At 38.2% G+C, this 15,549-nt stretch overlaps 2 protein-coding genes across 5 annotated transcripts in view; both read left to right on the forward strand.

Moving 5' to 3' along the window:
- LOC144535339 (RNA polymerase II elongation factor ELL-like) overlaps positions 1-5,069 on the forward strand; it is an 11,179-nt gene extending 6,110 nt beyond the window's left edge. The window contains exons 7-12 of the mRNA XM_078277752.1: positions 639-1,125; positions 1,215-1,302; positions 1,392-1,452; positions 1,624-1,795; positions 2,543-2,587; positions 3,810-5,069. Coding sequence (XP_078133878.1) covers positions 639-1,125; positions 1,215-1,302; positions 1,392-1,452; positions 1,624-1,795; positions 2,543-2,587; positions 3,810-3,914 — 958 coding nt within the window. The 3' untranslated portion in view covers positions 3,915-5,069. The remainder of the gene's footprint in view (positions 1-638; positions 1,126-1,214; positions 1,303-1,391; positions 1,453-1,623; positions 1,796-2,542; positions 2,588-3,809) is intronic.
- Positions 5,070-5,465: 396 nt separating this feature from the next.
- On the forward strand, positions 5,466-11,054 carry d2hgdh (D-2-hydroxyglutarate dehydrogenase). Of its 4 annotated transcripts, none has more exons than XM_078277709.1 (10): positions 5,466-5,638; positions 7,143-7,511; positions 7,596-7,653; positions 7,742-7,881; positions 7,991-8,184; positions 8,298-8,466; positions 8,582-8,725; positions 8,828-8,970; positions 9,681-9,846; positions 10,097-11,054. In XM_078277709.1, the coding sequence occupies exons 2-10, from the start codon at positions 7,169-7,171 to the stop codon at positions 10,357-10,359; spliced, it is 1,620 nt and encodes a 539-aa protein (XP_078133835.1). In that variant the 5' UTR covers positions 5,466-5,638; positions 7,143-7,168; the 3' UTR covers positions 10,360-11,054. The 4 variants fall into 4 exon arrangements, with proteins under 4 accessions (XP_078133835.1, XP_078133834.1, XP_078133837.1 ...); XM_078277708.1 differs by having other exon boundaries at positions 5,466-5,632; XM_078277711.1 differs by having other exon boundaries at positions 5,466-5,632; positions 9,681-9,842; positions 10,097-10,217.
- Positions 11,055-15,549: the final 4,495 nt, after the last annotated feature.

Consider the following 15,549-nt stretch of genomic DNA (forward strand, 5'->3'; position numbering starts at 1 on the left):
ACGGTTAGAAGATGGCTGTGTCTCATGTGACCTTGTTATTTGTACACGCTGTGACTATACAAATCACAACATGTGAATAGGAAAATGTTGGCGTTATTTTTGTCACTTATTGGGAGCAGTAGGCTAGATGGAGCCGGTTACCTCCAGGATTTGGGCTAAGCGAGGCTAGCGGTGGGGGCGTCAAGACAGAGTTACAACACGCACGGAGATGAGAAGGGTATGTATGGACTTGTCTATGTATGTATGACTCTGGGGGACACGGTGAATAAGACAAAGTCCCAATAAGTCGCCGTGTTCCTTTTTTAAATCATCAAATAAGTTGTGAAATTAAGGAAACCCCTAGAGACTTTATAGAAGGAATCTCACCAAAGGAAGAGAAGGAAAAAAAAAAAGTATGATGAGCAATTACAGGAGTTCTAAAATCTACAAATTTAGCACTAGATTAGTAGCCAGCTTAAGGTTGGCTACATAAAACAACAAAGGCATAAAATAAATGACCAGAATATAGATAAAATGAGGATGTGTGGACTTATGTGTGCATGTGTGAGTAGTGAGAGATTATCTAGTACTATATATATGCAAAACAATGTGTAGATTTTGTAAAATTGTTTATTTATCACCTTCCTATTACTGTGCAGGAGACTGTTTCAGCCCCAACAGAACCTCCTAACTGTTACAGATGCCCAGGTCAGTCCACTGCGAGACACCCCCAACTCCTCCCCAGCGCACTGTCCAAAACCTTCCCTGCCAGAGGAATACACCGACCCTTTGGCGAGTAAGAAGCCCAGGATATCCCGCTTGTCAGGCAAAGCAGCCAGTGACATGTCAAGAGTGAGGCCGTCTGAACAAGCGGCTGATAAAGACGTCACAGAAGCGACAGGGAATGACGAGCAAAGAAACTCGCTTGATCCTCGAAAGCTTTTTGACTCCTTGTCAGCAGTCTGTCAGCAGGAAGCAGAAGTGGCCAAGAGGCTAGAACAAACTCCCTGTGCTCAGGAGGGACATGAAGTCACAGCAGACCCCTCGCAACCCAACTCTGATCGCTCCCTTCCCCCTCCGATAGTGCCTGATCTGAACAGACACACAATCAAAAGGAAGAAGAGCAAACACAAACACAGAGATCAGGTAAGAAAACCACTTTTTATTTAGTTTTATAGGTTTTTTTGGTTTCACGTGATGCATTGGTAACCGGGATTTTGTTTTTGTTTGTCAAGGAGAAGGATAGGTGGAGAGACAGGAAAGAACGGAGAAAGGATCGCAGTTCAGAGGATCCAAACAGTGAAGTCTCGGCGGACTGCATAGGTGAGTGCCGTTAGCTGTTGACGAGTGACTTTACGAGTCAATTGTTTAGGATTTCCAAATGGTTTGACATTGTTTCTTTTTTATCTCAGAGCCAAGTGAAAATTTCTCTAATGTGCTTCAAGCGGACCATGACACAGCAGACTATCTACTGTAAGTACACTTGTTATTAGTTCTCGTGTGTGTGTGTGTGTCTGCACCGAAAATGCTTTTTTTTTCTCACACTTTTTGCAGTTCAAAACTTCTGCAGGTTGTTAACATGGCATGCTGTAGGTGGGTATTTTACAGATCTGATCATAGTGTCTTTTTATGTTCTCTGCACAGGAAGTACACAGTGATTTGCAGTCAGGACCAGAGACAGAGGTACAAGCAGGACTTTAACACGGAGTACAGCGAGTACAGAGATTTACATGCTCGTATTGACGGAGTGACGCGGCAGTTCATGGAGCTCGACACGCAGCTCAAACGGCTACACCATGAATCTCATAAATACAAGGTAAAAAAACAAACATGAAGACATTTATTTTGACTGCTGTTAAATTTACTTAAGCCACAGAGGGCTTTTTAAAGAGATAATCTGCATAAAACCTTAGTTTAGACCAACGCTCATCCCCTGCATTTTCCAGTCTTTATTTCATAAAAATAATACATGATAAATCCACAAAATTCTGTCATAAGCTCTGTGGTTGCACCAGAGGTAACACATAATGTCATAGTAGTTTGCAAAATGATAACTAAACAACCCTAACCCTAAACAAAATCTACAGTTCAGTACCCCGAGAAAACATTTTTATTCTGAAAGTGTAACCTTAAATGGTGCTTCGTGGGATATAATTCTTACTGTAGAATTTAAGGCACTTAAACATCGGCATATGGTCACATAAATATCAATATGTCAGTATATGTCCATTGTTATTACATTAAAGGAGCCCTGTGGAGTTTTCTTTTAAACAAACAAAGGTTATGCTTACATTCACTGTTTGTTCTTGACTAACAAATGTGTTGAAGTCATTTCCTTCCTCATAAAATATTTCCAAAGCCTTCTTTTAACAGCAGCGTTAAAGTGGTTTGAAATATTTCTACGGGTGATTTAAGTTTTGCTGTTTTGTTTTCCATCACATTCATATTATTGGGAACGTCACATAGTCTGGTCACATTTTTAGTTTAACGACATTTAACAAACGTACGTTCTAGAAGTTATGTAAATGTCTACTTGTATTAATTCATTCTATTCCTCTTGCAGACGGTTCGTAATCAGATTCTTCAAGAATATCGCAAAATTAAAAAGGTAACAACTTTCTTAAAGGTGTGATAGAATAATTATATAGGGTATTTCACACAGTTCCTTAAGGTCTAATAGGGTATGTAACATTGATTGGGCTGAAAATGGCCCAGTTGCTATTTTATGGGCCCTTATGCATCCCTGTGTTTTGGCCTTATTTGGAACGAGAGCTTTTCGCTGATTGGTTGAGCGAACCACATACACATACATTGGAGACGAGACAGCAGGTCTCATATTTCAGACACTGCAATGTTTCGTTACTAAATTCACTTCTGAGACTTTTTTTTTAATGCGAGAAATCAACTATATAAAGCTCAAATATATAGTTATACACACGTAATATCAACACGTGTGTCCGATTTCAAGTTAGTGCATTTTTGTGAATGTGAGGGGTTTCGTTAGCTGCTAGTGTCCCTTCAGTCCTATTGGTAAAGATTGCGGCTAGCTAGCTACACTTTCGGCATAACTATAGTATATTTACACTTTGAATTTCGTCAAGGCATGTATATCGCAGCTACCCTAAGGTCTTACAAAGCTTACCTAACACTTTTGCCGGCCGTGACGGAGATCCATCTAGCTCGCAGCGGGCCGGGGTCTGTGAAGGAGGACACGCCGGGCGGCGAGGCAGCACCGGCCGCCGTCACGTTAGCCTGCTGAGCTCCTGCTGAACTCCGACCCACAGTCGGACAAAATTTGCAATTAGCCATCAATTTTTCGTAAAACGGCACATATTTGACCTCTACATAGTTGATTTCTCGCATAAAAAAAAGTCTCAGAAGTGAATTTAGTAATTAAATAGCAGACAAACAATGTATAAAATTTCTGAGATCTGCGTGACCTAGATTCAGAAGACTAAGCTGACCTCAGATCAGTGGTGTAGCCTATGTAAATGTTGGGGCGTGACAAAGACTAGAGACTAGAGCCAAATAAGGTAGGAGTTGAGGAGTTGACGTCAACTTTTAGCTTTGTTGAGATTCGCCCGGTTTTCAGCAGCAGTTTCAAATTGTGAGATTTGCAGAGGAAAGAGGTGTCAATGGAATTTTGAGGTTCTATGTATGTCCTATTTACCCACCAAACTGTCGTTTTTTCAACTATGACAAGGTAAAATCGGTTTTGCATTCTATCACCCTTTTAAGACTTGATTCCAAGATTGCTGCATGGAGCAACTCCACTCCTCTCTTTTGCTGTTTAAAAAAATTAAGTCTTTTTTTTTTTTTTTTCTCTTTAGTCTAACCCTAACTACAACCAGGACAAGACTCACTGTGAATATCTACACAACAAACTGGCCCACATCAAGAAGCTTATATCGACGTACGACCAACAACAGCTCTGACTGTGAGACGAGTAACCCTGCTGACAATAATCACCCTGAGGCAGGGGAGGTTCACACTGCTGGATGCCATCAAGCTGGAAATCTATGGTCTTCATGGCTAAACGACGTCTCACAAGACCTGTTCGAAATGTGACAGAGGTTGGCAGTCATTTGTGAATAGCATTTGTTTTTGCAGGATAGACCGTATGCAGTATGTTTGTTTGCCACTTTTGACCTACTCATCATCCCTCTCCTACATCTCATGAAATAGATGTGCAAAGTATTCCTCTGTTCTAAATCTTTGAAAAAGAATGGTTCAACCAATTGGCTGCTACAACAGTGACATGATACTGCCAAGGACACATGGAGTAACTATAGTTTTTACTGAGGCTGTTCAAGCTAAAAGTAAGCTCTCACTCTTCAAAAATGCACACAGATACATGTGGAGATGAGGTGCTAAGACTAAAAACATTTGTAGATTCCCATCACACATTTTTTGTTTTGTTTGTGAATCAAATCAATTTGGGTATTTGCTTTTGTGTTCTGTTAGACGTGTCAGCATTAACGATTAGTCGAAACCATGAGATAACTGCACGCTGTACATACCCAGACAGCTCATATGAATGGCAGCTGGGATGCAGATGTGCACATCCTAAGAAGACCTCTGTTCTGTGGGTTTGGTGAATTGAGACTGTATCAGTGTTGTTGTGTCAGTACTTCTCAGTTCAGGCCTGATCTGCTAAGTAATTGCTTCTGAAAGTATTGCCAGTGCCTGAAATGTTTTGTAATTCTGGACTGGTTTCATAGTATTCCACTGGTGTTTGCCCTCATGTGGCTTTCCTGGATCACAAAAGACTGTTATGTTAAACACAATGTGAACTTGAAGTTGTATTCAGGGAATTTACAGTATGAGCTTCAGTAAAAATGTAACCTGATAACTGGTTTATCCAGTTATCCGAGTACTGGAAGTTAAGGAGTCATTGTTACTGTTTGTTTATTTAGGATCCTCATTAGCTCCTGCATTGCAGGTGCTATTCTTCCTGAGGTCCTCATTGTAGGCCGAGACGATGAAGAATTAAGAAATAAAAATATTTTGTTGCATGCTTTGTACTTTACAGAATGCATGAGAAATAAATCAGAAGTTTTGTCAGTTTCAAATAAAATCATTTGTATTAATTTTGTATGAACTTTCTTATTTATAATGATTTTCTTTTACAAGGTTAGTCTGTATATTTGTTTTATACAGTAGGTATGCCAGACATTTCTTGACCATTTTCATTAGTACAATTCGAGTCCTAGTTCAATTATACCCATTTCAAGCAAACTAATTGGGGAAAAATTAAATCAACCAAAATTTAGTTTTTTTGCAGTCCAGGCAGCACTGGGGAAAGACAGATTATCCCTCGCGGTGAAGTCAAAAGTGAGTAATTAATTATTTTCTCTCTAAAATCTCAACTGAAGTGACTTTATTTTTCACAGTCATCATTGGCTGCACAGTGATGATGAAAGGCTCACAGCGATTGGTTCAATCTCAAAGACGGCTTCTCATTGGTCCATAGTCATCTCCATGACCTTTCGCCTCCGTCAACCACAGCAGCGTCCTGCTAGTTGTAAACATGACTGTAGCATGCTTAAGTTACTTAACTGCTCTTGAACTTTGTGACAGCTTTCGCACTGAGATATGACACGAAAAAAGACACACGGACAGAAAAATGCTGGTTGTTAGGTGAACGTTTATGGTAATGGTATGGCTAATTTCTTGTCAAACAGTGTGCTAATCGAGCTAAGCTAACTGAAATGACAGCTCCATCAGCTTTTAGCTATCAATAAATTAACCGCTTATTGTGGCGAAAACAGCGATGAAAAGCTGTTTGCCAGCAGTTTATTAATATAAACGGTAAATGCGTTGTACTTGGGGAAGCGGCTTGTGAACAGATTCTTTCAACTAAGTGCAATAACAATACGTTAACGTTAAATTCATAGACCACTCAAGTATGATGACACATTCCCCTTAAAAAACAGCATAGACCAGCTTAAGGTGGTTGCTGGTGTTAGCTAGTGTTAGGCTGGTTTACCAAGCAGTTTTTCTCAGCATGGTTAACGTTACTACTTGAATCATGTAAAAACAACATTTCACAATATAATGTAGAGAGAAACAAAGTGGCCAGGCCAGGGGTATGTGTCTAATTTGATGTAGAAGATTGAAATGAATCTGTCCTGAAATGGCACAAACGTCAAATCCCACATTCAGATATATCAATATATTTATTTTCTGAATGTATTAATTTACAGAGAATATTTGTGTCCACACGTGTAAGAAATAAATAAATCTTATTATTTTTGTTCAGGCATCTCTATGAAAGCATAGACAGGCTATGAGGATGTTCTCTCTAACAGAACACTCTGAAATTCAGACACCAAAAATGAAGATTTAAAATTCACATGATCCAAAGTTCAGGTGACCAACTGAAACTTGCAATTTCTATATTCATTTGTGACACCCTTCCTAAAAAACTACGGGAACCTGATGTCAATATATTGACATCAGGTTCCCGTAGTTTTCCAAGTCCTTCCAGAACTTGTCAGTATGTGGACAGCTAATGAATATGTTTGTTATAGTTCAGTTCAGACCATTATTGTCCCTCAATGGGAAATTCGATATGCAGTAGAAGGCAAAACCACAAACACAACATTCAAGGACATTTATCACAACAGTTACAGAAAACAACTAAATAGAAAAGAGTGTTTGTTTGTTAAAAGTATCAAACCATTCTAATGGAAGCCATGAGAAAGTGCTGGTAAGCAGTGCAGTCAAGGGTTAGTGCAAATTAAGCGCTGTTATTGCACTTTGAACAAAGAACATTTTAAAACGCTTGCTTTTTATCCTGGGGAACCTGTATCTTTACCCAGAAGGGAGAAGGACAAATTCTTCTAAGAGTCGGTGGTCCGGGCTGGCTAAGACACTGCCTTCTGCTAGACTTGTCTGTCTAGACTCATATTCTACATTACAGGAGGACAGTACTCTGAGACTACATTATAGCATTGGCTTGCTAACTAACAGACATTAGCTACAAAGCTGACAAATGAGTAGGGACATGTAGTTTAGTTGTAATTTACCCAGCTGCTCCACATAGCTAGTCCCAACTCCACACCAGGTAAATAAGAATTAGAATATCAGCTGAAGTGAGAGGTCAACCAGCTGCTCTCTTGAGGAACAGATTTATGATTCATTCCACCTCTTTTCTGCAGCCTGTTTCCCCGCCTACACCCCAATCATGGCAGGGGTTTTCCAAAGAACACTAAGACTGAGGACAGCTCTCAGTAATCTGAGCCGACATAGCACCTTCTCATTAACAGCCACAGCCAGACTTTCACCTGTGGGCCTCCGCAGTCCATTTCTTCCCGCTAGCTCATGGCAGTTTGGAGTCTGCTGTCGAACTCTGCACACTGGGGCAGACAGGCCCGAGCCATCCCTTGCTGCAGCCCCAGACAGGCTGCCTTTCTCCAGAGTAACCCAGGAAGATTTAGCCTTCTTCAGGAAAATCCTACCAGGACGAGCCATCACTGATCCGGACCTGCTGGAATCCAGTAATGTGGATTGGCTCAAGTCAGTGAGAGGTGAGAAATGAATTTCAGTCCACTTCTTACACCAATTCACTGATGGTAAAAGCATTCATTTCTCTGTTCATACATATTCTGCAGGTTCCAGCGAAGTGTTGCTGAGACCTCAAACAACAGAGGAAGTTTCTCAAATTCTGAAGTAAAGAACACATAGTGTGTGGAACGGACAAATACACAAGTGACGGGTTTTTGAGGTGGTTACAGTTGTTGCATTCCCTCTCCTGTAGGTATTGTAACAGTCATAATTTGGCGGTGACCCCTCAAGGAGGTAACACTGGGCTGGTCGGGGGCAGCGTGCCAGTTTATGATGAGGTCATCCTCTCCACTGCCCTAATGAACAACATCCTTACTTTTGATAGTATCGCTGGTAAGTCTTAAAATACTGAATTTTTACCCCAAATGAGTTGCCTGCCTTTTAAAAAGGTGTTATGTATTTACAGCATATTTGACTAATCTTTAGAGATTATTTCCATCAGGCATTCTGACCTGTCAGGCAGGTTGTGTTTTGGAGAACTTGTCCCTTTACCTGGAGGAGAGAGACTACATCATGCCACTTGATCTGGGGGCGAAAGGCAGTTGCCACATTGGGGGAAACGTGGCAACGAATGCAGGTGGACTCCGTCTGCTGCGATACGGCTCCTTACACGGGACTGTGCTGGGTCTGGAAGTGGTGAGTGGAGTAAATAAATGAGGGACTTTGATATTCCTTAACAAGTATTATATTAAACAAAAGCTAAAGGGCATAAGCACTGATCTAATGTTTGTGTGTTGATGTATGTACAGGTGTTGGCAGATGGGCAAGTGCTGGACTGCTTGGCCACACTGCGGAAAGACAATACAGGATATGATCTCAAACAGCTCTTCATAGGGTCAGAGGGCACACTGGGGGTCATCACTGCAGTGTCCGTCCTGTGTCCACGGAAACCCAAATCTGTTAATGTGGTTTTTCTGGGTATGATTTTCTCATTGCTTCATTTTGACACTATTATTGGCAATTGTTGATAAGCACATGTGCAGAAAGTTAAAGGTTCCCATGACTTGATTTTATTCTCTTAAATTCCTGTTAGGCTGTGAGACCTTTGAACAGTTGCTGAAGACATTTCAGCTCTGCAGGGGCATGCTGGGAGAAATTCTGTCAGCCTATGAATTCCTGGACAATGAATGTATGCAGCTGCTGAATATGCACCTCAAACTATCCAATCCCATCTCTGGTAGGCACACGGACGCACACACATGCACAGTTTAGAAAGCAAATACACACACACACACACACACACACATACACACGACAAACTCTTTCTTCCATCTTGCAGATTGCCCATTCTACGTTGTCATAGAAACGTCTGGATCTGACCCAACACATGACGGGGAGAAACTCCACAATTTCTTAGAGGAGGCGATGACATCATCATTGGTTACCGATGGGACTGTGGCAACCGAAGACTCAAAAATAAAGGTTTTGTTTCTTATCTTTTAAAGAATAAGTCTGTTGATATTTTACAACGAATCCCATAAAAAGACTTAAAGTAAATCGACTAACAAGTACTTTTGCGTAGCCAAATCGTGATAAAGCATATTCCTCTGTGCTATAGGGCTCCGTTGTTGTCTACGATTAAAAAGGCATCACTGAGCCACATCGTTGCACTAAGTGACATGCTCCCTCATTGCAATAAACATGGCCACTGCAATTTATTTGGAGTGAATCCCACCACACCATCCTGCAGCTGTAAAAACATAGTTCAGTAAACAAATCCGCAGCTGAGAATAGTCCCCAACAAATACACTATTTAATCCTGTTTGAGTCATGTTTGCTAAAAAACCACAATGTCTAGTTGTTTTTGGAAATGATGTAACATTTGTATGAATAAAAGCATACACGTGTGACTTGTTTTTAAAGATTTAAGTCTTCAGTAGGAACAAATATGCTTCGGGCTGAGTGCCATAGACGGTACGGAAATCGGAAAGTATTAAGAGACGCATTGTTGTTGTCTTTTATGGGATTCATTGACAATAATAATATAATAATTCGTAGAAGCTTTTGACCTAAACTTAAGTAATCACTTTCATATTAGGGTTGTTTAATCAATACTTCTGTGGGGAACAAGAATCCGCCCATTTTTTAATTATTTGATGATGTAATCAGCCTTTCCATTTACACCTTTTCAGGCACTGTGGTCGATGCGTGAACGTATCACGGAGGCGCTGACTCACGATGGCTTCAATTACAAGTATGACATCTCACTTCCGGTGGAGCGGATCTACCAGCTGGTGACAGACATGAGGGAGCACCTGGGGGGGCGAGCCAAGCGTGTGGTGGGATATGGACATGTAGGTAAGACCAGAAGATGGAAAGACATGAAACATAGTCTGTATATATCAGGAGGGAAGTAATGGCCTGCTAGCATAAGATATGACTTCTTGGTAACGATGTTTATTACTATACCTACAACAACTCATTCTCCATTCTGAAATACTTTTATGTGTACAAAAATACCAAGTTTTTGAGTAAATGTGGTATTTAAGTGAGTTACACACGCCTCGCTGCAAATTGTCCCTTCATCTCTTTCCATCTGTACTTTTAGGAGATGGAAACCTCCACTTGAACATCACCTCTCCTGCCAAAGACCCTGCTCTTCTCGCTGCCATCGAGCCCTTTATCTACGAGTGGACGGCCAGCTGTCAAGGCAGCATCAGTGCAGAGCACGGACTGGGCCTGAAGAAGAGGAACTATATCTACTACAGTAAACCCAGCCAGGCTGTGGCTCTCATGGGTAATATCAAGGCCATGCTGGACCCCAAGGGCATTCTCAACCCATACAAGACTCTTCCAGATAACCTGAAATGACCCAAACTGTCTCACTGCTGAGACACATGGGTTAAGAGGGAATGTATACAGAGCTCATTCAGCTATGATCGTATTGCCATATGGTTTTGGTGTCACTTTATGCCCTTTTCCTACCTTTTTCACACGTTTAGTGCCGAGCTGCCGGTTTAGCACGTAGTTTCATTGCCATCTGCACAAAGCATCACTTTCAGAATGACTTCAACACTTCGACAAGCTGCTTACTTTGTTCTGTAGCAGTCTCTGGAGGAATTACAAGTGAAGTTACTGCTAAATGTTAATCAAGCTTTAGTCCTCCTGCTCACTCCTTATTCCATAGAAACTCCGAGGTTTAGATCTAAAATTGTATAATATATGAAAAACGTCAAACATATTGTTCAGTATTGCTGAGAGGATGTGGGTGAATGATCATAATTGATATCTGTAGGCAGTAGTTTGCCTTCTAGTAGCTGCTAGAGGGCAGACAGAACGATTACAGTAATGTCTGCATATACAGTACAAGGTCTTGTGCATTTTAAAATTATGTCAATATGCAATGTACATATGAATCTGACTATTGTTTTAAGAGAAAATTATGAACCTGTATTTGTGTATTTGTTGAAATACTGTACATCTTTTCTCAGTCTGGCTAACCCTTAGGCAAGTGTGCAGTACATGTTTTATTACATATGAAATAATTTGTGAACAGTTGTAACTAAGCAACTGTATCTGTTTCTAAAATGAAACTTGAATAAATGAATTTAATCAATTTTCCAAATGAATACAGAGTGTTTTTCTTGTTATTTAGGCAACTTGTACAGTGTTGCATGCTGGGACATGGAATTAATGGAAGCCCACCTCGCCACAGAAAAGAACTTTACCTCCAATATCTTAAAACAATGTCAGATCTAGCACAAACAAGTCTTCCTTGATTCCTCTCTTCTTGCACAGAAGAGCCACAGTGAGTTTATGAAGTGTGCCAAGCAGAGAAAATCATATTCTTATATTATGCGACACAGACTAATGCTTTTTGGCAGGTACTTTATACTTTACTATGATTTTTTATGACATACTATACTATGACTTTGAAATTTTTACGACATACTATACAATGATTTTTATGACTTCTTTTTTTAACTATGTACAGATTATGACAAATGAAATAAAGCACATAAAGATTATGACAAATTAAATATTTTTCTCAGAATTATGACAAAATTGTTATCTCTTAACTCCGAGCCCTGTCCCATTATGATTGGTCCCCTAGTACACAGAATGTAGTAACAATCAAGTGGTTCTTAAGAGGCAGGTACACAGCTCATTTTTGGCACAGACTTAGTAAACTCTGTATGATTGGAGACCATTTATGACTTATTTTTGGTATACTATACTATGAACATATGCATTCAACTTTTTTCTACCACTTGTGCTTTTTAAAATATTAAGCTTTTTTCTTTCTACATTAAAAGCCAATGGAGCAAACTTCAAATCCTCTTCAGGCTTCTTCCAATGCGAAATGCTACTCCTCCCACATACTTTCACATACAGACGGCATTCAAACTTTAAAATATTCACAAAAACCTTCAGCTATTAGAAAGTGATTCCGCTTTTTAATATCTTTTTTTTTTTTTTTTTTTTTTACAGTTTTTGTGTTATCACTGTTTAAGTTTAGTGCTTCTTTCAGGCTTTTTCTGCATTTAAAATGGGTGTGTATTGTGTGACTTGTGTGGGGAGTTTGCATGTTTTTCCAGACTTTCTTTGACATGCTGACTTTTTCTAAGACTTTTTTTCAACATACTATACTATGAATATTTTTGATATAGTATGCTATACATTTTTTAGAAATACTATACTGTCACTTTTTTGTCACTTTTTTTCAACATGTTATACTATGACTTTTCTATGACTTTTTGTGGCATTCTATACTATGACTTTTTATAAATATTTTCGACATACTATACTATGACTTTTTACGACTTTATTCGACATAATGTACTATGAATTTTTGCAGCATACTATACTATGACTTTTTTATCACGTTTTTTCAACATACTATACTATGACGACTTCTTTATCACTTTTTTCATACAATACTATGACTGTTCTATCACTTGTTTCGAGATGCTATACTATGACTTTTTTGACATTCTATGCTATACTTTTTTCGAGAAACTCTTCAATGACTTGTTTCGACATGCTATACTATCACTTTTTTCGACATGCTAGTGTATGAACATGAAGATGTCAAATACACTGCTTATAGTAACAGTAGAACAGTTGGGGTAGAGGGTAGTTCATGGAACATAAGGCCAAAACTGGTTTTAAGAACACAAAGGTTGTGGGTTCAAACCCCACCAAGCATAATGAATTCTAATGTCTAACAGTGAACATGGAGATGTCCAATACACCAGGAGAACTGACTAAAGAGTAGAGCAGTTGGTGTAGTGGGTAGTTCATGGCACATAATGCAAAAGCTGGCTCAGTAAAAGGATAGGCTTATTTGACATGCTATACTATGACTTTTTCACTATACTATGACATTTTTTTGTGACTTCTCTTCGACATACTATAATATGACTTTGTGGACATACTGTGCTATACTTCTTTCGACATACTATACTATGACTTTTTCGACATGCTATACTATCACTTTTTATCACTTTTTTTCGACATACTATACTATGACTTTGTGGACATACTATACTATGACTTTTTCGACATGCTATACTATGACTTTTTCGACATGCTATACTATGACTTTGTGGACATGCTATACTATGACTTTTTTATCACTTTTTTTCGACATACTATACTATGAATTTTTCGACATTCTATACTATGACGTTCTTTCGACATGCTATACTATGACTTTTTTATCACTTTTTTTCGACATACTATACTATGAATTTTTTCGACATTCTATACTATGACTCTATCACTTGTTTCGACATACTATACTATGACTTTTTCGACATACTATACTATGACGTTCTTTCGACATGCTATACTATGACTTTTTAAGACATACTATACTGACTTTTTCGACATACTATACTGTGACTTTGTGGACATACTATACTATGACTTTTTCGACATACTATACTATGACGTTTTTTCGACATGCTATACTATGACTTTTTAAGACATACTATACTGACTTTTTCGACATACTATACTGTGACTTTGGACATACTATACTATGACTTTTTTATAAATTTTTTCGACATACTATACTATGACTTTTTATGATTTTATTTGACATAATATACTATGACTTTTTATGATTTTATTTGACATAATATACTATGACTTTGTGGACATACTATACTATGACTTTTATGACATACTACACTATGACTTTTTATCACTTGTTTTCGACATATTATACCATGACTTTGTGGACATACTATACTATGACTTTTTCGACATATTATACTATGACTTTTCGACATACTATACGATGACTTTTTTGACACACTGTGCTATACTTTTTTCGACATCCTATACTACATGCTATACTCTGACTTTTTCGACATACTATACTATGATTTTTTTGACATACTATACTCTGACTTTTTCGACATACTATACTATGCCTTTTTTAGCCCTTTTTTTTGACATGCTTTACTATGACTTTTTCAACATACTATACTATGACTTTTTTGTCATGCTATACTATGACTTTTTTATGACATTTTTTCGACATGCTATACTATGACTGTTCTATCACTTGTTTCGAGATGCTATACTATGACTTTTTCGACATACTATACTATGACTTTTTTCGAGAAACTATTCAATGACTTTTTTTGACATGCTATACTATCACTTTTTTATAGTGTATGACTTTTTTATCACTTTTGTCGACATACTATACTATGACTTTGACAATGCAGTTGGGGTAGAGGGTAGTTCATGGAACATAAGGCCAAAACTGGTTTTAAGAACACAAAGGTTGTGGGTTTAAACCCCACCAAGCATAATGAATTCTAATGTCTAACAGTGAACATGGAGATGTCAAATAGCTGGCTCAGTGTTCAGTAAAAGGATAGGCTTATTTGACATGCTATACTACGACTTTTTCAACATACTATGACTTTTTTTGTCACTTTTCTTCGACATACTATACTATGACTTTTTTATAAATTTTTTCGACATACTATACTATGACTTTGTGGACATACTGTGCTATACTTTTTTTGGACATACTATACTATGACTTTTTGCGGCATACTATACTATGACTTTTTTATAAATTTTTTCGACATACTATACTATGACTTTTTAATCATTTTTCGAAATACCACACTGACTTTTTCACTTTTTTCGACATGGTAGACTATGACTTTTCTATGACTTTATTCAATATAATATGACTTTTTATATTTTTTGCTGCATACTACACTATGACTTTTTATCACTTTTTTTACTATGACGTTTTTATCGAAATACACTATAACTCTTCACTTTTTTCGACATGGTATACTATGACTTTATTCAACATAATATGACTTTTTATAACTTTTTGCTGCATACTACACTATGACTTTTTATCACTTTTTTCAACATACGACTTTTTTTTAATCACTTTTTTGACATGATATACTATGACTTTTTTAATCACTTTTTTGACATGATATACTATGACTTTTTTAATCACTTTTTTCGACATACTATACTATGACTTTCTTATCACTTTTTTTGACATGCTATACTGACTATTTTTTGCCATGCTTTACTATGACTTTTTATAATTTACTATACTGTTGTGGCTGTGGCTCAGGAGGCAGCGCGTCATCCTTTAACCATAAGGTTGACGGTTGTCAAAGTGTTCTTGAGCAAGACCCTGAACCTCAAGTTGCTCTTGTTGGGCAGGCCAGCGCCTTGCATAGCAGCTCCGCCACTGTAGGTGTATGAATGTGTGTTAAAGGGCGAATGAGAGGCAAATTGTAAAGCGCTTTGTCCAGTCAGGCAGAAAGGCACTATATAATGCAGACAATTTACCATACAATGACTTTTTTCAGATCTTTTTTACGACGTGCTATACTACGACTTTATATAACATTTTCTATGACATACTTTGTTGTGCGGATGAACTGTATTTTGCATTATACAGAGGCTTTTTAGTCTACCACCATGTACCTTTCAGTACAACTAAATGACCTTAAAGTTATATCAACATATCTCTAAAACAGTTTCAACAAATACTGAAGA

The sequence above is a fragment of the Sander vitreus genome, chromosome 20, assembly GCF_031162955.1.
Source record: "Sander vitreus isolate 19-12246 chromosome 20, sanVit1, whole genome shotgun sequence".
Classification (NCBI taxonomy): Eukaryota; Metazoa; Chordata; class Actinopteri; order Perciformes; family Percidae; genus Sander; species Sander vitreus.

What these genes read in the sequence shown, in the direction of transcription:
- d2hgdh (XM_078277709.1), top strand. Translation starts at nt 7,169, where the DNA reads ATGGCAGGGGTTTTCCAAAGAACACTAAGACTGAGGACAGCTCTCAGT. An exon ending in TACTTTTGATAGTATCGCTG is followed by an intron (nt 7,882 to 7,990) that starts GTAAGTCTTAAA and finishes TATTTCCATCAG; the next exon opens with GCATTCTGACCTGTCAGGCA. An exon ending in CTGTGCTGGGTCTGGAAGTG is followed by an intron (nt 8,185 to 8,297) that starts GTGAGTGGAGTA and finishes ATGTATGTACAG; the next exon opens with GTGTTGGCAGATGGGCAAGT.